The following is a 22501-nucleotide window of genomic DNA, read 5'->3' as shown; positions in this document are numbered from 1 at the left end:
TGATCCCCACCCCAGAACAAGACTAGAGGCTAAACACAAAATGTCTCTGGATAAGGAGACACGGGGCAAAATTGAGGATGGAGTACTATATTGTAAATGGCATTCCACTAAAACTTCCCCAGTAAACTAAGTGAAAGCTTACATACCAAATGTTGAGATTCTCCCCACTGGCTTGGCTCCCAGATCACGGGTAGCTAGGATGGTATCCACCTGGCAGGGGCTGGAAGAGTATTTTCTGGAGAGACCTAAAGATAGCAAACTATAGGTTATACAAAGCAACAGCCTAGTCAGATCACCACGTGGGGAAGCCCACATTGACAACTCCCTCTCATGCTCAGAGCTTCTTCCTAGCAGCTTTTAAGCTCCCCATTTTATTTATTTATTTATTTTTATTTTTTTATTCTTATGTTAATCCCCATACATTACATCATTAATTTTAGATGAAGTGTTCCATGATTCATTGTTTGTGCATAACACCCAGTGCTCCATGCAGAATGTGCCCTCCTCAATACCCACCACCAGGCTAACCCATCCTCCCACCCCCCTCCCCTCTAGATAAGCTCCCCATTTTAAAACATAAATGGAAAACCAAGGATCACCACACATCTGAGAAAAGCCCCTAAAGATAGAGACCAAAACAGGAAAGGAAAACAAGAGAGAAAACAGTATGATGGTTAATTTATTTTTATTTTTATTTTTTAAATTTTATTTATTTATTTTAAAGAGAGTGGGGGTAAGAGGGGCAGAGGGAGAGGGAGAGAGAGTCTTAAGCAGACTTCTCGCTAAGTGCAGAGCCTGATAATGGGGCTTGATCTCACGACCCTGAGATCAGGACCTGAACTGAAACCAAGAGTTTGACGCTTAAACTGCTTGTACCACCCAGGCATCCATCATTTCAGTTTGACTGGACCTCAGAGTACCCAGATATCTGCTTAAACACTATTTCTGGGTGTGTCCGTGAGGGCGTTTCTGGATGAGATTACTATTTGAATCAGTAGACTGAGTCAAGCAGGTTGGCCTCCCTGATGTGGGTGGGCCTCATCCAGTTTGTTGAAGGCCTGAATAGAATAAAAGGCTGAGTAAGATGAATTCTTTCTCTCTGCCTGACTGTCTTGACCTGGGACGCTGGTCTTGTCCTGCTTTCGGGCTCAGACTGGAACTTCAACCACTGACAATCCTGCCTCTTAGGCCTTCAGGCTGGGATTGGAACCACACCATTTGCTCTTTTGCGCCTCCAGCTTGCCAACTGCAGATCTTAGACTTCTTAGCCTTCATGAGTGTGTGGGCCAATTCCTTATAGTAGTTCTCTCTGTCTCTCATAGTTGAGACTTGAACAAGACGGGTTTAAACTGCACGGGTCCGTTTATACGCAGATTTTTTAAGGCACGGTACTGTAAATATATCTTCTCTTAGGATTTTCTTAACATTTTCTTTTCTCTAGCTTACTTTGTCATAAAAATATAGAATATATTTTCGGAAAATAGTAGAGAACATACAAAATATGTGTTAATCCGCTGTTCATTATCAGTAAGACCATCAGTAGGTTATTAGTACTTAAGTTTTGGGGGAGTCAAAAGTTATTGTAGATTTTTGACTGCACAAGGGATTGGTTCCCCTAACCCCTGTGTTGTTCAAGATATATACTGTATGTATATATTTCTATCTCTATCTATCTCTATATAATTGGGTCTCTTTTTCTGGAGAGCCCAGACCAATTCATGGAGACTACGCGGGGAGGTGAAAACCTAAATCACACCTCTAAGGAGAAAAATTAGAATTCAATTTTATTTTTCCTAATGAGAGAAATTAAGTATTAAAGAATATGATTTTGTCAGATAGGGTTGAGTTTTGAAGGGCTACAAATCATTGTAATATCTAGGTTTTTTTGCCAACCCCTAAAGAACCAATTTTTGTGCCTCTGGGGGACAGTAGTGCCCCCGTGGAGAATGTATGCCTTAGACAGAGAGAAGACACTGCATCTAGGAAGCAAGGCCAAGTTGCTCTTTTTAAAATGAACATTGAAAGAATAAAAAAGCATTCTTGGAATTTAAAAATATGAAAGCAAAAATTAACAACTCAGTGGAGGATTCTGACTGAATCAAATCTCCCAGAAAGCAAAACATGAAATAAGAGAGATGGTGGGAAGAGAGAGAACAGGTTGTAAAATTATAGTATTGGTTCAGAAAGTTCAATGTTTTAATAACAAGAGTTCCAGAAAGAGAACGTGTGTGTGTGTGTGTGTGTGTGCGTGCGTGTGTTGGTAGTGGTGAGGAGTCATTATAAATAAATAATTTGAGTAAATTTCCCCAAACTGAGGGATCTGCATCTCCAAATCCCAACAGATGAAAATCCTGCAATCTGAGGCGCCTCACCACGACTCCAGAGCACTGGGAACAAAAAGAATACCCTAGGACACCCATTCTCTCTCTCGGGGGGTGTCCTCTAGCTCCTGGTGGGTAAGAATCTTAAAGGTTGAAATGGCATTTCTAGCAGATTTGTCACAAGGATTTTGGTTAACTTGTGAGTTTTGGAAAGGAGTTCTGAGGATGCTAGATTACATTTTTTTTTTCCTTAATGTAAAAGCAGTATATGCTCATTACAGAAAACATGAAAGTTTCAGAGATGTATAAAGAACAAAAAGTATCAGCTATAATTGAACAACTGTGAACTAAATATTTTAACCATTTTAAATTGGTTCCTTCCTAGGTGTTTTTTTTTTTTTTTAATATATCTACCTATCCTTTTATAATATTTATTATTAAACATAATTGGAACCATTCTTCTCTACATTTTTATATTCCTGCTTACTTATATTATAGAATGAGCATTTTCTAATTATTGTTTTAATGACTGTACAATATTTAATTTATGGTATAATTTATATAACCAATCTCCTATTTTTAGATATTTAAGCTGTTGTCACCTTTACACTGCTCTAAATAGCATTTTCATGAAAATGTTTGTATAAGTATTTCCTAATTATTCTATTTTTCTTTAATTGGATTCCCAAACATGGGATTACTGGATCAAAGATTATGTATAGATTTATGAAACTTACTACACGATACTTGTGTTCTAGGCTTGCATTGTCCAATATTGTAGCCACTAGCCACGTGACTACAGTTGTATTTATATGTAATTTTAAAATTGGTTCCTCTGTTGCACTGGCCACTAGCCTTAGTCCTTAGTAATCACTTGTGGCTAGTGGTTACCATATTGGAGAATGCAGACAGAGATTATTTCCATCATTTCAGAAAGTTCTAGTGGACAGTGCTGTTTTAGAGAAGCCGTACTTCTAATATCTCCATAATTGATCTCTCCATCCTTTTACCAGCATTAAGTATTACCACTTTTTAAGTTTTATGCATTCGATAGGTAAAGAAGAGAGTCTCAATTGAATAACTGTTTCTAACTAGAGCTGACCATTTTGTTAGAAGTTGTATTTCCTCTAGGAATGATCTCATTTTGCTAGTCATGGTATTTTTCTAGATGTGCTTGGGAAGTTACTGTAAGTAAGAGCTCTGCATCACATTCTCATCTCCATGGCTATGCCCTACACCAGGGCATATGACGTCTCTACTGGAAACTGGAAATATCCTTTCCAAGTGATGGTGACAGTTGCCACCCTCAGGTTTTCCATTGCTTCTCTTCCTCTTTTTCTTTCCTCTGGTGTTCAGAGTGTTTGTGCTTGTTTTCCTTAGCTGTCGCACTTTGGCTTAGTGAAGATACGGTTGGGCTGCTTCCCTATCCACACTGTCCTCCCTCCCTATCCCTGTACTCCAGCCAGAGCAATCCCACAGTACCCTGCTTCCAGTGGGTACTTAGCAAATACTATCTAATGAAATGTCACACACGTGAGGGCAGAAAAGTGAAAAGTAACTAATTTTATTTTTAATGGAATATTTGGTTTCAGAGGCAGAGCCTATTTAAGTTTATATTAAATATCGGCTCCCCAACAGCAAACACGATCCCGCTTCACTCTCTTGGTGCACATGATTTATTTCACAATTTTCCCTTCCTTGCTTGACTACTGTGAAATAGGAAACCAAATGCTGTCAAAGATAACTATGAATAATAGTGTGAGGCAAACAAGTATCCAGGCTGCAGTCCCTTCTTTTGCTTTGCCTTAATCCCTAGCAACAGTAAAAATGAATCCACAGAACCATTCAGGGATGGGGGGCGGGGGCTTGCAGACACGTTCAGAGCCTACTGCCTAAAATGTTGCCCAAATTCAGCTGAAAGCAAACTACCTTCAGTAGGTAAAGTAGATTGAATGCTGGATAAAAGAATCCTTACTTCTTATTTCCACAGCGAGGCCAAAATTGATCTTACGAGATAAAGCTGACCTAGAAAACACATTTGTAAGCATTTTCCTTCCTTTTCAACAACAATAAAAACGGACATGCTAGAACCACGATTAAAATGAGAACAAAGGCCAATGGGATTATTGAGTATCTAGCGCCACCTTGCGGCAGCACATCCAAATCCCAGGCCCTTTTGAGGACCCCAAGATTAAAAGCCTTCCGGAAGAAGAATTAGGATTTAATAATGGGAGAGACCATTTTCATGGGGAATACAAACTAATAGAAATAACTAGCACTTGGCTGGCACTTTTTAGTAAACAAAGCACTCCCAATTCTATGATCTCATTTAGCACTGGCAGCAACCCTGTAGGTCACAGGGGCTCAGCCTTAGAGATGGGAAAGCTGAGGCTCCGGAAAGCTGGTGACTTGTCGGGGGTATAGTCCTGCACTTGAACCCAGATTTCCAAACTCCAAATCACGTGATACAACTTTATTAGCATTTCTGTATGTAGTACATACCAAAAACTCAAAAGAAATACCTTGTACTATGTGGTATAGGATACATATTGTATAATATGTATGCTAGACATAGTATATATACCATACTATATAACATTATGGTACTTATACTATTCTCTATAATACTGTTAACTAGTACTCACTGCCTTTCTGGAGCTGCTTTCTGTGAAGACAAGGCAATATTGGTGGACTGTTCGTAGTCTATGATTTAACAAATGTTCAAGTTTTGCTACTAAAACTGTGGCTTTGCTTCCCTGGGTCCCTGGGCACCCAACCCGTGGAAATCCCTGCTGCTCTGTCTTAACCTGGGGTGCAATAATAGAGGTTTGCCTGGGGAGAATCAACAGGGGGACCCAGAGGCAGTGGGACTGAAGCCTTGTTTTTATTATGCTTAGCCTTATTTTTATTGTTTCTTAATCCAATCCATTGGCTCAAGGCTAAAACTCTGATGGACTACGTCACATCATTTAAGTAGACCTTACAACCAACATATTTTAAAGTGGGTCACTGAGAGGTTACCTTGCTCAATGTCAATGTCCAAGGTGGGTAGTATGTCATTACGCCAACCTTAAATATTCCAAGTGAAAACTCTGCGGTCCTTCCTTTATGGGGTCGGACTGTCCTTTACGGGGACAGTCCATCCACTGTATTCCTGGAGAAACTGCATCGGGTAGATGGGGAGGACAGGTGATGGCGTTCCCCTCTCTCCCCGGGGGGCAGTGTGGCCAGGTCCTGGCTCAGTTAGAGAGGGTCTCAGGAATTAGGCAGGGCGCCATGGTGGGTTCTTGAGTCCTAGCAAAAGCTGTATGTGTGACACTGGTCCTGAAGAGGCACATAAATGAACGGAAGCAGAGAGAAATGGGCAAATGAGAGACACTAGAAAGAGAACAATCCTTCAGGCTAAAAATACATCCGGATGTGTTATTTTAGTCTATTTGGCCTCATTTTTCCACAGGATTGCCTGACATGCTGCCTGGAGGCACATTTACTGAATCACGGCACATTTACCGATGGCAAGGATCTCTTTTAGTGCTTATGCTTTCCCCTTGGTGGAATTTTAGTCAGACAGCATGGCTACATTACATTATACTGTAAAACTTCACTTTTCAGCCCTTGCAATTTTATTTGCATTTCCATAAGACATATACAGACACTTGCTACTTTTCAATATAAAAATTATATGTCCTCATTATAAAAAAATATAAAAATATCCAAAATGAAGAGTGACTTTAAACTTTCCTCTTCAAGGGGAGGCACAACTGTCAACCTCGTGAAAGGTCAGGACTTGTGACCCAGAGTTGGGTTCTTAGGACACTTTCGGAATTTGCTCTGAAGGAAAACTCTTGGCACACACAGGCCTTCTTTTTTGTTCACCGTCTCACGAAACACATACTCATTCACCACTTCTTCATAACCTGTGTCCGTAAAGAGCCGAGCCAGGAATTCTGTAAGGCAAGCAGATCAACAATGCTCACGGTCTCGACGATACTACCACATTTGCTCTGCAGTGGTAAACAGGAGGGCAGGGGTGCTGGAAGGGATTTTTTTTTTAATGTAACAAAAATTTCGCTGCTAAAATTAATAGATTTTTGTTTTGGAAAGTAACACACTCCTACTTCTCTTCTTACTCCCAAATAAATAATTTAATTAGAAAAGTTTAAGGACAACTTGGAGTACGGCCACCTTACCCTCTTATTATAAGTCCCCAAATACAAAGTCCAAGTAAAAAGAAACACAATTCCAAACTGGCTATATTCATACAAAGTCTTCATGTGTTCAATGTGTTTACATCAAACACCTCATCTATCTGAACATGATGGAGGAACATCTGTGACCAGAGTGGGGAAACCCATTACTTCTGGGTGATATACCCTAAGGAAAATTTAACCCCAGTAATCCATCTCTACATGTTAAATGAAACAAATAGAATGGCTATGCGGCAAAAATACTCTTATTAGTAAGAGCATTACTCTGCAGAATGTGCTCCGAAGCACTCTGCAGACATCACTGCATCTTCTCAATTATTTACAATTGGTTGACTCAGATTTCATCAATCAGAAACATTAAAACAAATTTTTAATTTTCACCTGACATTTCTATGACTTTGCAGTTTTAATGCTAATCACTCATTTTTTATTTCATTCTAAACTCAAAAGAATATTTCAAGACATGGAAATGTTTGTGAAAATAGAGTTGAAGAAGATAATTATTTTATGGTCCAAATTACTAGGCAGGCTTAAAATTATTTTGGTATAAGACAGAAATAATGATCAGTGTTTGGATGTTTTTATCAAAATGACTTTTGAAAGATGCTTTATAGCAAATTTGTGTACTTAACACCTTTACAGACAAAGGTTTCTTGCCTTTGTGACCTGGGAAGGTAATCTCCAGGCATTATGTAGTCCTACTTGTGTGTGTGTGTGTTTAAGTTTACTTTTTTTTTTTTTTAAGTAATCTCTACATGCAACATGGGGCTTGAACTCATGACCCTGAGATCAAGAGTTGCATGCTCTTCCAACGGAGCCAGCCAGCTTGCCCCTGCCCTACTTGTTTTGTGACTGAAATGACGATCCTGCTTTGCCCTCCCCCTTTGCCAGCACGGTTCCTGGTAGGGTATACACGTGGCATGCCAGAGTCTGTCCATTAACCCAGGCTCACTAACAAGACACTGTCACCAGAGGAGGCTTGTGAGCTCAGCATGGTCAGAGCTGTGTCCCTGTCGTCCCAGGTGCTGGGTGAGTGGTGTGCCCTGGAGATGGTTCCAGCCAGGACCTTGTGCATGTGCCTTCTGTGTTGCTGGCCCCACCCCCAACCAGTACCACAGTGATAATGCAAGCAAGTAAACAGAAATAAAAGCAAATTTCATTAACCTTACCATCAGTAAAAAAATATGATCTGGTTCCATCTTGTCTAGCGTAAAAGTTTTCTCCAAGTTTGCTGCCAGCTTTAAACCTAAGCATGGCATGATCATACAGCCCATAGTCACGAAACAAGACGCTTTTGCCTGGTTTTAATACCTATGAAACAAAAGCAGCTGGCACTTATATTGACGGCTCAAATAAAACTTACTCAAAATAAAATCTGATTGATTTAAGGGTCAAAATAACTTACATTAGTGGTAAGTATGAAAAGAACCAGACTGAACCACCCAGAGTTTGAAGGAAAAAGGGCCTCCTGATCAAAGGTATAGCAACACCTGCAGGACCCCATACATTGGAGGGATATTTCTCGAGCACTTACAAGGTCCAGTGTCATACAATTAAAATGCTACTGACACTAAATGAAACAGTCTTATTTTCTTTAAAGCATGTTCTCCCAACATTTTATTAACCATCTCCTAGTATATGACCCGGCAGTCAAACTGTCTCTTTAAAAAAAAAAAAAATGTCATTTTGTCTTCTTACTGATTCCGGCTGGCTTTTCTCATTCTGAGTCTCAGCGTAGGGTTCACTGTGCTACAATCCTGCAGAGCTTGCCCACCACGCTAGTAACAGCTGATAGCACGTTGCAGTTTCTCAGACAGGAGGGAGGAGGGAGTGATTATTAGCCTCATGTGAGATGAGGAAACTGACACTACGTAAGGGATTTGTCCACGATTCATACACTGGCCACCAAGTGGGGGAGTCAAGACTCATATTTGGGTCAAAAGGCAGCAAGCATATTGTAGAATCAGAGACACCTGTTCACCCTGGACCTGGATGGGGGAAGGGGGAGGTGTTATTCTAATTCGATTCACATTACTGACAAGAAAGAGAGGCTGGGGGGGGGTGGGGGGGGTGGTAACTGAGTATTCTTCCCTTGCGCTGTGCTTCTTGGTAGAAGATCCTCAGGCCAGGGCAGTGGTGTAGGGAAGAGGATCAGCGGCAGGCCCAGCTGGGAGTCCCTCACTACAGCCTTTCAGAGGTAGGTGTCACAGGTTAGGTGTCTCAAAAACTGGGAGGTGGCATCAGCAGGGTGTGGGTATAACCAGCTCTACCTTACAAAGCAAACAGCATATGCTTTTCAGAATAAAAAGAAAGTGGCACACGCTGTGACATTTGCTTTTTATATGAGAATTCTTTCAAACTGCATTAACACTACCAAATAAGAGGGGACTTAACAGAACCTTATTCTGATTCATCAACATCAGTAAGATGATTTTTAAGACATGACATATACTATTACAATAGATTTTTGACGCAGTTTGACATACTTCCTCTTCTGAATAGAGTATGAAAGATCATCCCTAATACTTCCAAGTGTGCTGCAGATTTTCTCATTTAGTAAATTCTATCAATACAAGCATGCATTTTAAATATTGTCCGTAAAGAGCCTCTTGGATGAATACATCCTACCTTAGCATAGTCTGAAATGCTAAGTTTTAAAAAATGTGAATAATTGCCAAGAAAATTCTGAAAAATTTAATTTATATGAAAAAGACTTATTCTTAATTATAGAAGGAAGGGCTACATGGGGACAGCAGAAAGAACACTCACTCAGGAATTTGGAAATCTTGATTCATATCCCAGTTCTTCCATAACTAGTTGAATGACCTTGAACAAGTAATTTCATCCCTGTGTTTTCTCGTCTGTAAAATAGTAAGTTTGATACTAATGCCTCCTTTGATCCTGGCACTGTATAGCTAACCAGGCATTTCTCACCGTTATTTTCTTTCATTCTCCAAACAACTCTGAAAAGTAGGGTAGGGTAGGTCTATTATACCCATTTTACAGCAAGTGAGGCTCAGAGTAAAAGTGACTTGCCTGAGGTTTCAAGGCAAGTTGGTGGCATTGGTAGACAAATAGCCAGGTCGTCTGATGACAAATTTGTCTATTTTTACTTGATTATTCTACTCCAAAAATGAGGGAATTCAACTTTAAGGTTGTCTTTCAGTTTAAACTTATGTAGTTTAAAAAATTCTCTGCTGTTAACATTCTACAGTAATTATATCTACCTCACAACAGCTTATTACTGTGGTTGTTCACATAAGGCTTCGAGCTGCCCAAAGGGTGTCTTATTATTGTCAGAGGCTGAGAGATCACTTCTCCTTCTGGTAATTTCCTGATGAAGCACATGATTTCAAATCAACGAGTCAGTCACTATGTATGAGGCAGAGAGCCAGCAATCCACTACTGCTGTGAACTCATTCCAGATCAGCAGAAAAAGATTTCTATTAGGGGGTAAAAACAGAAAGGATTGCTAAAATGGGATCTGTTCTCAAGAAAGGTTAGAACAGGGGCTGGGGGCCAAGTGTGGACTGAGACAGCTCAACTCAATTAAAACAATACATATAACATTTCATTACTATTAAAATACAGATAGTATAGTGTATGTTTCCATTTAAATCAAGAACAGGCATATCCTCATCAATACTTGGCTTTGTCAGACTTCTTAATTTTGGTAATCTAACAGTGTCTTACTGGGGTTTTATTTTACATTTCCTGGGTTATCTTTTCATATGTGTGTTCTCTTCAGTAAAACAACTATTGAAGTCTGCCATTCTTCTATTAATTTGCTTGTCTTTCTTACACAGGAATTCCTCACATATTCAGGTCTATAGACTTCAAATTACTTTCCCCAAGTTGTTTTTTAAATTCCTTTGTATTATATTGTCTTTTGAAGAACAGAAACTCCTACTTTTATTACAATCATGTTTATGCTTAGAATGCTTTGGGTCTTGAGAAAATTTTCCCCACTCGGAGGTCATAAGGATTCTTTCCTGTATTTTCTTCTGAAAGGCTTAAACTTTTATCTTTTCCATTTAATTCTTTAATTCACCCGAGAATGATTTTTGTAGAGGATGTGAGGAGGATAATTTCACTCTCTCCTGCATGAAGACTCTGGTCCTAGCAGCACTCACTCAACAGTCCTGCTTTTCCCAGTGATCTTCATTGTCACCTCCACCATATAGCAGATTTCCATTTATGCATGGATAGATTTTTAAGCTATCACATTCAATTTGTCCCACAGAATAGCATTCTGTCTTAATTACTGCAGCAGTAAGTCCTTATATCTGGTAGGGTATAAATTTCTCCCATCTCATTCTTCTTCAGGAGTGTTCTGACCCTTTGTTCTTTCATGTAAACTTAGAATCAGCTTGTCAATTTCCTCAGGGACAAAACAAAACAAAACACCCTACCAAAAAGCCCTGACACAATTAAACAAAAAAATAAATGAAACGTATAATATTAAATGGAAAAGCAAAATTGCACAATGCATGTTACTCTTTTTTAGGTGTCTAGCTCAGTGACATTATAAGTATATTACATTCATCTTATACTTTTTTAGTCTTTTAATATTTTCTAATTAGACAATTACATTATATGTAAATAATGAGTTTTGTCTCTCATCCTTATTTTTTCCCCATCTTTTTTTTTTTCTTGTCTTTTTGAGCTGATTAGGACCTGCAGTGTAATGCTGAAAAGAAGTACTGACAGTAGGCACTCTCACTCCCATGAAGTTCTAGATACTCCTTATTCTGTCCCTGTCTCCTACTTCTCCCCAATCCCTGAAACCCTTCATCAGTGAAATCACTGGTATCCACCTCTTTAGAATGTTCCCTTCAGATTCTTGTGCTAACAGACTGTCCCCTGAGGACTCTATTTTCCCCAAAACCTCTCAAGTCAGGGCTGTGTTTTCTCCACTCACCCTTGTACCACTGGGCTTGGAGATGACGTTGGTGTCCTCCATGCTTCTCACCGCTACTTTCTCGTGTACTCTCTCTCCTCCCTAAACCCCCTGGCCCTGAATCGCTTGTCATCAGATTATATCATCTGCTATCCCTTAATGTTACTGTCATCTATTAGTTCCAGGGTCATATCCCTGTTTCATGATTGAATGTATCCTCTGGTTTATTCTCCTGTCCTCAATACTACTCCATTCTTAGTTCTGAGCAATTTCAATATACGCGGATTATCCTTCCAAATATGCTGGCCTCTTAATGACTTGAGCTTCTCTCTTCCTAGATCTTGTCCTCCACCCTTCTAGACCACTCACTCCCATGGTAATGTCCACAAGTCTTGTCAACAGCAAAAAGTATAACCCCTCCAGTCTCTCAATGTTATACAAGCCACGCTGGCCAACTCCAAAACCATCTTTCCAGCTCTCTCTCTAGTTCCCCATCTTTAATCATCCTTTGCCCTCACCTGGACCTTCAAATCAGGTGATCCTACCTTTTCTTCCCTGATGCCCTCTCCTCCCTCTTCACCCAGCTTCAGTTCCATGCCCATTTGTGGGGACATGCTGGGTTCTCATCTGCTCAGATACCATGGGCAGAGAAAGGGGAAGTAAGGAGGAAAAAAACCTTACAAAACCTCACAGAGAGCTGAAACCAACATAGCAGTATCTGAATTTCATTTATTTTTTGACAGAGAGAAAGACAGCGAGAGAGGGAACACAAGCAGGGGGAGTGGGAGAGGGAGAAGCAGGCTTCCCGCCGAGCAGGGAGCCCAATGCGGGGCTCGATCCCAGGACCCTGGGATCATGACCTGAGCTGAAGGCAGATGCTTAACGACTGAGACACCCAGGTGCCCCACAATATCTGAATTTCTTAAAAAACATTTAAAACATCTACTTTTTCAACCTGCCGACCGCTCTTTTCTCCCTTTATAAAGCAGACTGACTGAAGCCCCCGACTCACCAAGCAGCTGAGGCTTACAGGCTTTCTAGGCTGTGTGTCCTTGTGCTTTAAGGGCCCCCAGGTGAGCTGTGTGCTTACCACGGGTCACCTGTGTTGGTTCCCAAACTTGCTTATGCCAGTTGTACTTAGATTTAGAGTTATATACGAGTACATAAACAATGCAATATGCAAAAATGAGCATTTGGGTTCCTATGAAAAGTACATTCAATACTTTTGGAAAGACTTGATAAAGCAGCACTGAACAAACTGTATCTAATTAGGTGTGGGAGAAGCAAGAAGTCTGGGTAAAAATATAAAAGAATCTGCCCTCACATTACTTTCCAATTGTTTTTAAGTCTTCGCTCCACTTTTAAGATATTTATTTATTTATTTATTTATTTGAAAGAGAGAGCGAGCATGAGCAGGGGGAGGGGTGGGGGAGAAGCAGACTCTCTGCTGAGCAGGGAGCCCAACTCGGGGCTCAATCCTAGGACCCAGGGATCACAACCTGAGGCAAAGGCAGACGCTTAACCAACTGAGCCACCCAGGCACCCTTCACTCTGCTTTTAAGAAACCAAAACTCTACTATATGTGTGGTTTATATAAGAAAGATGATAAACAGCCCCCTACTCAAAGAAAAGGCTGTGGCTCTATATCAAAAGAGTAACAAACGAATATTAATATATTTTAAGTTATATAAAATGTTTAAGGTAAGAATGTACCTTTTTTTTTTTTACGATTTCTTGATTTAGTTGATCTTTAAATGAATCAACACTGTTGCCATAGATGTAAGAGAAATTCTACTGTAGTTTATAAAGCAGCTTCATTCATGATCTCACCTGCAACTCTGAGAGACACCCCCATTTTACAGCCAAGGAAACTAAAGCCCAAGGAAGAAGGTGAGGTGATTTGTCTTGAGTCACATGACTTCAGAGTGTCGCTTTACTTCCTGAGTGCTACAGCAGCCTCCTGATGGCCAGTTTGGGTTCTCCCCATTCTAGTAATAATGATGATAGTAACAACAATGGCTGACTTTTAAAGAGCACTTACCATGTTCTAGGCATTGTGCTAAGCATTTTATACATATTTCATATATTTCATGCAATCTAGTATCTCAATATTCTATAGGTAATGAAACTGAGGCTCAGGGAGGTAAAGGAACTTGTTTCAGCAGGGAAGCCAGGTTTGTCTCTAGGCACTCTGACGCCAGGTGCTTCTTGACCACCGAACCATACCCTCCCCTCACTTTACAGCAGGGAATATCTGCATGTTATTCCATGCATAGAGCCCAGATCATTGTAAAATCATCCTTGCTCCAAGGCAGGCCAAGGTCTGAAGAGCAGTGATGGCTACCAGACAAATCAGAATTTAGGGTGAATGTTTGATGTAGGAGAACCCCTTTCCATACACTGACTACAGGGCCTACACCTAGTGGGAATGAGGAGACTCTGTGAATCTAGACATGAGCCTCACAGGGGAGGTAAGCAAAAAGATCAGGATGTCCAACCTCTCGGCTCCAAATCACTAACCTGGTAAATATTTTGTAAGACAAGGTGCATCTTATCAGGGTGAACAGCAGAGAGTACAAATACCAACATGACAACATCCACAGACTCTGGGGGCACATGTTCCAGAAGGTCATCTTTGGTTAGATCACACTGGAACACCTTGCATCTTTCTGTGTCATATAAAGGATTTTCCTAGAGAAGAGGGGAAAAAAAAAAAAGAATTTTAATGCAACATCCATGTTGACACACACAGAAAAATACAGCATCAAAGAGAGATCCAATGGAAAAAAATAAAAGGAGACCCTATTTCCACTTGTGCACTGCTGCACAAATATCAAAGATCACTTCATTACTGAGTAAAACTGAGTAATGCAGCATTTGTACCCTAAAGCTTGCAGTATTCAGTATTGCTATGAGGAGCAAGATTTCATTTTAACAAATCATCTTTCACTGAAAAGAGAACACAAGCTATCACATATTCAAAGCTGAGCATTCTAGAAGTACATATTTCTAAAGGAATGATAAGTCAAAACTGACCTGGGCTTCCTTAATCCTCCTTTGAGTCACCCACTACAAGTCTAAATCCTCTGAGAAGTCCTTCCAAATCCACTCATGCAGATGCTCCCATAGTTCTTTGGGGCGTATTTTCCCTTGAGGCAGCAAGCTAAGTAAACCTAACTTTTCTTTTCTTTTTTTTTTTGCCACAAGTGTTCCTGTACATGGTGGATGGTGGGTTTAAGAGCATTACAAGAAAAGGTACTATATAAGAGTATCATAAAGAAAGAGTATCATAAAGTATAAATCATTATAAGAGCATTATAAAAAATATTAATTTTTTTCTGTAGTGTAAATAAGGACTCAAACACAGATACAAAGGTACTGGATGGGAAGATTCAATATTGAAATGATGTCAATTCCACCAATAATTCCACTTCTAAATCCAATGTGATCTCAACAGAATCCCAATGGATTTCTAGAAACTTGACAAGGCAAATTTTAATTCACCTGGAAGCAAAAATCTTTAAGAAGAGCCAAGTCCATTTTTAAATTGAAGAACAATGAAGGAGGAGGTACACTACCAACATCAAAGCATATTACAAAATGTAGTACTAACACAATGAGATTTGGGGCACCTGGGAGGCTCAGTCGTTAAGCGTCTGCCTTCGGCTCAGGTCGTGATCCCAGAGTCCTGGGATCGAGCCCCGTGTCAGGCTCCCTGCTCGGCGGGAAGCCTGCTTCTCCCTCTCCCACTCCCCTGCTTGTGTTCCCTCTCTTGCTGTCTCTCTGTCAAATAAATAAATAATCTTAAAAATCAATCAATCAATCAATCAATGAGGTTTGAGAATGGGGACAAATAAATCACTGAGACAGAACAGAGTCCCCCAAACAGACCCCCTCTATATAGAGGAATTTAGTATTGCATATGACAAAAGACAGGTGACAAAGATGACAAATATAGCAAAAAACGTAGATAATAAAGGTGACAATTGTCAGGGAAGAAAAATGAATTTCTTATTCAATTTATTGTGTTTGAACAACTAGTTCTATACTTGTGTTAAAGGATGATTGGTTACCCATGAATCAGAGGTCTTCTGGTTTCAGTTCAAAGATGTATAGAGGTATAAAAATGTAGCTCCCATCCTTATAACAAGAAAAACGATGGACAGAGAGCAAAGTAATGATTTTTTTGTGAACCTATCAAAGCACAGAGGCCAAAAAACCACCAGCTACCCCAAAATATGGAGACGGACAAGTGCCTTCCAGGAGAGACAGGACCTAAGCATCTGCTTACCTGAGGCAGAAGCCTCCAGACTGGAAAGACAAAACTAGAAATTTGACAAATTGCTGGAGACTGAGTACAGATGTTATAGTGTGAAGCCCCTGGGGGCTGAATTAATAGGGGTATTCCCATCCTTTTGTAGGTGTCTCCTCTAGGAACATCATGGGGCTCTCAGAGAGGATGGTGTTTCACCTTGGTGCTGGCCTTTCTCATCTCCTTTAAGGAAGAAAAGATTTAAAATGCAGGGGAAAGGTCATCTGAGGCCTACAGACTTAGGGTACCGGTGGAATACCACTGCCACTGGGGGAAGGAAACTACTCTGCTCAGACCTAGTTTTAAATTTTTTTTTTAAGCTTATTTATTTATTTTTTTTTAGTACTCTCTACACCCAATGTGGGGCTCAAACTCACAACCCCAGGATCAGGAGATGTATGCTCTTCTGACTGAGCCAGCCAGGGGCCCCAAACCTAGTCTTAATCTGAAGAGAGAATGGCCGCAACCCCAGAAAGGAAGACACCGGTACAAACCTCCTGAGGGAGGGAAGGGAGAGAAAAGCTCTAGTCCTGGAGCAGCAGACATACTTGTGAAGACCACACTCCTGAGACACGGGCCCACTATGCAGTCCAGAAACTGAGAATCAGAGCATTAGACAACAATCCCTTCTCCCACACCTTACCAACAAGTGTCCAGTGCTAATAACCACAGTGCACCGGGTGGGAAAGCTGCAAGAGCGATGGTACAAAGAGAAGACACAAAGTCAAAAGGGGAGACATGAGCCAAGTCACCAGAGGAGTCTGAAGTCTCTGGTGTCCATAACAACAACAAACCTCACAGATAATTACAGCAACAGGAGATTTCAAACACTGCTCAACTCCTGTCTAGATTATTACAAATCCTTATTACCTCGGTATCCACTGCCCTATATAACGTATCTGGCTTTCAGCAAAAAAACTACAAGGCATACCAAAAGGCAAGAAAACACAGTCTGAAGAGACAAAGTAATCATGAGAACCAGACTCAAATATGACATAGATAGAGGAACTAAAAGTTCGGGCATTTAAAATAACTGTGATTAATACGTTAAAGACTCTAATGAAAAAGACAAAATTCGGGGCGCCTGGGTGGCTCAGTTGTTAAGCGTCTGCCTTCGGCTCAGGTCATGATCCCAGGGTCCTGGGATCGAGCCCCACATCGGGCTCCCTGCTCTGCGGGGAGCCTGCTTCTCCCTCACCCTCTGCTTGCCTCTCTGCCTACTTGTGCTCTCCCTCTCTCTCTCTTTGTCAAATAAATAAAATCTTTAAAAAAAAAAAAGAAAAAGACAAAATTCAAGATCAGATAGGTAATTTCAGCAGAGAAACAGAAACTACAAAAAGAATCAACCACACATACTAAAAACCAGAAACATAGTAACAAAAATGAAGAATGCTTCTGAAAGGCTCATCAAAGCTTGCTGCTTAAGAAGGAATCTGTGACGGGCACCTGGGTGGCTCAGTTGATTAAGCGACTGCCTTCGGCTCAGGTCATGATCCCGGAGTCCTGGGATCGAGTCCCACATTGGGCTCCCTGCTCGGCGGGGAGCCTGCTTCTCCCTCTGACCCTCCCCCCCTCTCATGTGCGCTCTCTCTCTCTCTCTCTCAAATAAATAAATAAAATCTTTAAAAAAAAAAGAAGGAATCTGTGAGCTTGATGATAATCAGGATGAAAGAAATAATACAAACTGAAAATGCAAAGAGAAAAAAAAAGCTTAAAAAAAAAACCCCAAAAAACCCCCAAACACCATCCAAGAGCCGTAGGACAATAGCAAGTAGTGTAACATATATGTAATTAGAATCTCAGAAAAAGAGAGAACAGAGCTGAAGAAATAATGGCCAAAATTTTTCCAGATTATTTAAAAAACATAATAACCAAAACTTAAAAAAATATATACATTTACAGAACTCCTAAACCAGACAGAAAACCTTAGAACCTTGAAAGGAAAAGATTAATAAATTTGCACATAATTTAGATTCTGTCAAAAGACAATACCACAAATGCTAACTAGAATGTCTGCAAAAATATCTAACAGAATATTCAGAATGCACTCTAAAGATAAGAAAATGACAGAAAAATGAGCGAAGGTTAGGAACAGACAAGTCATACTATCATGCAAACGCCACCTGAGGGTTCTTCTGTGTTCTGTTTACTACTCAAGCCCAGTGCATACAACTGGCACATATGAGGCTCTCGATAAATGTATGTGGGATAAGGGAACTCACGATCTGAAGGAACACTAATGCTGATTTACGTATGGAAGGAATAAACAAATTACAATATGGAGTATTACTTTTTGCCCATAAGATTGGGAGATGTAAAAAAAGACTGATAGCAAATGGCGAGGGTGGGGGCACCTGAACTGCTCAGTCGTTTAAGCATCTGTCTTACAGCTCAGGTTATGATCTCAGGGTCCTGGGATTGAGCCCTACTCCCCGCCCCCCCTCCCTGCTCAGTGCTTCTTCTCCGCCTCCATGCCCCCCCCCCTCCACTTGTGCCTGTACACTCTGTCAAATAAATAAAATTTAAAAAAAAGATGGTGAGGGCGTAGACAGAATGGTAGCTATATGTTAAAACTTATATATTAAATTTTAAAATATATATTTGAAATACTGAAACTTAAATGTGTATGCTTTCTCTCCAAGGAATTCTTCCATCACCACAGAGAAAAGTGTTCACACGTGTTTTGGGGAGCAGTGCATAATGCTTATGACATTAACCCTATTTGTAAGAGTGAAAAATTAGAAATGATTTAAACAAACATCAACAGGGTAATGGTTAAAGTATGGTATATCCATCCTATGGAATACTACAACAGATAGAATATGGTAGACCTACATGTACTAAGATAAACTCTACAAGATAAGATGTGGAGTGAAGAAAGCAAGTTATAGTACAATGTGATGCTACTATTAAAAAAACTTCTAGGGGAGCCTCGGTGGCTCAGTTGGTTGAGTGTCTGACTCTTGATTTTGGCTCAGGTCATGATCCTGGGGGGTCATGGGATTAGTAACACACCTGGCTCCATGCTCAGTGTGAAGTCAGCTTGTCCCTCTCCTTCCTCATCTGCCTCTGCCCTCACCCTCCCCTGCACACTTTCTTTCTCTCTAAAATAAGTACATAAAGAAAATCTTTAAAAACAACAACAAAACTTCTAATGGATGCTAAAACTGTGAAAGGTTGATGGAAAATTAAGTATTTGCCGAAGTATCCCCCACATATTTGTTAATGGCAAAAGGTAAATATTTGTAACCCTTAGGAAGGCACCTTTTAGGTAGGAACTAGGTAGTTACTACCTTAACCCAGCGATCAAAACTAAAGCTAGCATCACTTATAGTGAGGTTAGCAGACATTAATGCCTCCGGACAGGATGTAATATCAAAGATACAACATCACCTATTATAGTTATTTTTGCCAAAAATATTTTACCTGATTTAAATCTAACTTCTAGTTTACAGGAAATACAGGGGATAAAGAAACAAGTTGAACAATGATATGAATAAACAATGAGACCAATTTGGAATGTGGGACCGCACTACAGAAAATGGCTTGCTCTTCAAAAACTCAATGCCAGTGGAGAAAAGGTCAAGGGGAAGGGCAGAAATGTTTTAGGCTAAGGAGATTTAAGGTACATTAAGGAGTACAAGATGTAGTCCTGACACCTGGGACTATTTGAGTAAATCTGAATCTGTAGTGGGTACTAATGACATTAGGGGATTACAGTTACTTTTGTTAGATATAATAATAAGTGTACTGCACTCATACAGGAAAAACCCTTATTTTTTTGAATATGTAGGAAGACATATTTAGGAGAAAAGTGTCGTGACATCTATACTTTAAAATAGTTCAGCAGGAGCACCTAGGTGGCTCAGTCAGTTAGGTGTCCAACTCTTGATTTCAGCTCAGATCATGATCCAGGATCATTGAGATCAAGCCCCTTGTAGTGCTCTGCACTCAGCACAGTCTGCTTAAGCTCTCTCTCCCTCTGCCCCTCCCCCACTGGTGTGGGCGTGTGCTCTCGCTCTCTCTAAATGAATAAATAAGTAAAATCTTTAAAATAGTTCAGCAAAGAAGTAAGTCTATAAAGCAAATGTGGTGAAATGCTGGCAATCAGTAAATCTGGGTATAAATATCTAGGTGTCATTTTGGTAATTCTTTCTACTTTTCTGAATAAAGCTATGTTTTTGTGGATACTATATTTGTAAGAGGAAAGATTTATGCGATCTGAAGAGAAACCAGAGTGTATGGATACTATATTTGTATGTAAACAGGAAAGACACATTCATGGTGATCACAGCTGGTTAGCTTCAAAGAGAGGACAGGAATTAGGCAAATGGGTAGAGAGGGCAGGTCAGAGAAATCTAAGAAAATAGCAACACAACAGAATACATGGATGGAGCACCAACCTTGACATATTCAACTGCTCTTGGAGAAAAATCACAGGCATAGGCAAAGATATTCAGATCTTCTAAAAGTGGGAATAAACAGTTCCCAACACCGCAGCCAGCTTCAAGTATAGTCAATTTTTGATCTTCAAACTGAGGAAAGAGAACCCAAAATTATAGTATGCTACATTTGCATCACAGAGAAACAAAGCAAACTACATCTTAGAACACACAAGGTCTCTGCCCCCAGGAAGCCGACAATAAACAAGTGAACCGAAAACGTAAAGCTAATACTGACACCTCACTTGTCCAACATTGGGTAGTGTGGTATGGTGAAAACACAGCCGAACAGCCAACAGAACGGGCTCTGGGACTAAACTGCTTGCACTCAAATCTCTCCCTTCACCCATGTTCTATCACTGGACAAATCACTTAAACAGCTCTGTGCCTCACTTCTACCAGCAAGTGGGGATAATCATGATGCCTACCTCAACAGTGTTATTATAAGGCTTAAATTACAGAACACATTTAAAGTTCTAGAAAAGGGCCATGGTAAAGTGTTAATCATCCTTATTATGAAGCTGCATCTGTCACTGAAGTCACCCAGTATGAAATTAATATTTACGACTTTCAGACTGGCTTTAAGAAATAAAATGTCTACTAAAGCTCTCTTTCCTATGGATTATATAACCCAGGAACTAGCAAACTACCTAAAACCAGTGTATTTCTAAGGAACAAGGCATTCTGACAGGCTTCGTAAATTTTCTACCTCACATTCACCACAGGATTGCAATAAACACTCCTCTTCACATTTGAAATGAGAAACAACTCAAGTAAGGTGCAATATTAGTTTACCTCTCTACATGATCTGAGCTCTTCAAACTCTCTGGTGGTCCAGTGTCTATCTTTGAAGAAGTTAGTACTATTTCTTTTGTAAAAAAGGTCCCAGTTCTTCTGAGCCTCTTTTTCCAGTTTTTGCTGCTTAAAATCAGACACCAAAGCTTGATCTCTTTTCAGTTTCTCCTCTTCTTCAGAGCTGAGAATCCTTGCCTGCAGCCCTTTCCTTTGCAAAGAAGCCATCTCCTAAATTGATGGTAATATATTTAACACTGCTGAAGATAATCCATCCCTGAATAACCTGAGGAATCCAAGCTGATACTGCAGACATAGGCAGGGTTTTTCAGATGTGGTTTCTCAGGCTGGATTCAAGCCTCAGACAGCATTGGACACTTTGCAGGAAAAAAGAGGAGATTCCGGTTAGTGGTTCTAGAACAGTTTTTTTTTTTTTTTTTTTTTAAGATTTTATTTATTTATTTGAGAGAGTGTGAGCGGGGGTGGTGGGGTGGGGGGAGCTGGAAGTGGTCAGAGGGAGAAGCAGGCTCCCTGAAGCCAGACATGAGACTCCATCCTGGAACTCCGGGATCGTGACCCGAGCTGAAGGCTGTCGCTTAACGAACTGAGCCACCCAGGCGCCCTAGAACAGTTTTTAAGACGCTGGGTTAGTGGCTCTAGAACAGTTCTTGCACCAAACAGTTCAATTCACCATTTACTAGACGCTGACTCTACACAAAACCCGGCCCACTACACAAGAGGTCGGTCACAAAGACCAAGACATAGTCCCTACCTTCAGAGGGCTTGCTTACATTCAGTGGCCAGCACTCTCACGCACCAAACTCTAGTTCAAACCACAACAAGTCAACTATTATATCGGTTTAGTTCAGAAAAAGGACACGCCCAAGAATTGACTGAGAAAACACTCATCAATTTTCAGGACCTGCGGAAGGGGCGACTTATGACAATCACGAGAGCTCCTTGAACTGGTGGTTCAATGGGTGGTCAAGTGGAGTCATCCTTTCCCAAGGATCAGAGACTCACTCTGCGGGGAGGGGGGGATTAGGAGCTAAGCCCTGCGGCCCCAGTCTCTGATCGCACTCGCAAGAAGCTGTCTCACGAACCAGAGGAGGCGTCTCATCCCAGGGGCTGAGGCTCTTGCTTCTCCATCAACGCGCGAAGGAGAAGAGGCCAATGACGCGCAGGGCAGGATCCGTCGCGCTCAGGGCGCTCGGGAGACACTAGGCCGCCCCGGCCGCCAGGGCCTGCGGAGAGCCGGCCACACTGGCTCTCGGGCCCCTGTTCATCCAGTTCGCCGCGCTCGGGCTCACCGTCATCAGTTCTTACATTCACCTGGACCGGGAGGGCCGGACGCACTCAGCCCTCAGCCCGGCCCCGGGCTCGGAAGCCGAGTCGGGGAGCCGCGGCGCGGGGACAAACTCGCCTCGAGGACCTCTCCCGGCGGAATCCTTTGCCATGGCACCGCCCCCCCACTTCCGCCACTAAGCCCGAGGTCCCTCCCCGACGCCGGAAGTCCCGCGGCCCTG

At 41.1% G+C, this 22501-nt stretch overlaps 1 protein-coding gene across 4 annotated transcripts; it reads right to left on the bottom strand.

Moving 5' to 3' along the window:
- Positions 1–1486: 1486 nt before the first annotated feature.
- METTL6 (methyltransferase like 6) lies at positions 1487–22438 on the bottom strand. 4 transcript variants are annotated; one of them, XR_004677340.1, is made up of 7 exons: positions 22079–22438; positions 20979–21352; positions 20145–20276; positions 13950–14120; positions 7699–7840; positions 5343–6268; positions 1487–4346 (listed from the first exon to the last, which is right to left on the bottom strand). XR_004677340.1 is itself a non-coding variant. In XM_034994454.1 (6 exons), the coding sequence occupies exons 2-6, from the start codon at positions 21201–21203 to the stop codon at positions 6102–6104; spliced, it is 837 nt and encodes a 278-aa protein (XP_034850345.1). In that variant the 5' UTR covers positions 21204–21352; positions 22079–22438; the 3' UTR covers positions 1487–6101. The 4 variants fall into 4 exon arrangements, 3 of the variants coding, with proteins under 3 accessions (XP_034850345.1, XP_034850352.1, XP_034850362.1); XM_034994454.1 differs by having other exon boundaries at positions 1487–6268; XM_034994461.1 differs by having other exon boundaries at positions 1487–6268; positions 22286–22438.
- Positions 22439–22501: the final 63 nt, after the last annotated feature.

This window comes from Mirounga leonina, unplaced genomic scaffold, assembly GCF_011800145.1.
Source record: "Mirounga leonina isolate KUSES-001 unplaced genomic scaffold, KU_Mleo_1.0 Mir_115, whole genome shotgun sequence".
Lineage (NCBI taxonomy): Eukaryota > Metazoa > Chordata > Mammalia > Carnivora > Phocidae > Mirounga > Mirounga leonina.
This window is presented reverse-complemented; position numbering and strand designations above follow the sequence as displayed.

Coding starts and splice junctions, on each gene's coding strand:
- METTL6 (XM_034994454.1), bottom strand. CDS start 21,203: ATGGCTTCTTTGCAAAGGAAAGGGCTGCAGGCAAGGATTCTCAGCTCT. Junction 14,121..20,144: donor GAGCAGTTGAATATGTCAAG/GTTGGTGCTCCA, acceptor CCTCTTCTCTAG/GAAAATCCTTTATATGACAC. Junction 6,269..7,698: donor ATCATATTTTTTTACTGATG/GTAAGGTTAATG, acceptor CTTGCCTTACAG/AATTCCTGGCTCGGCTCTTT.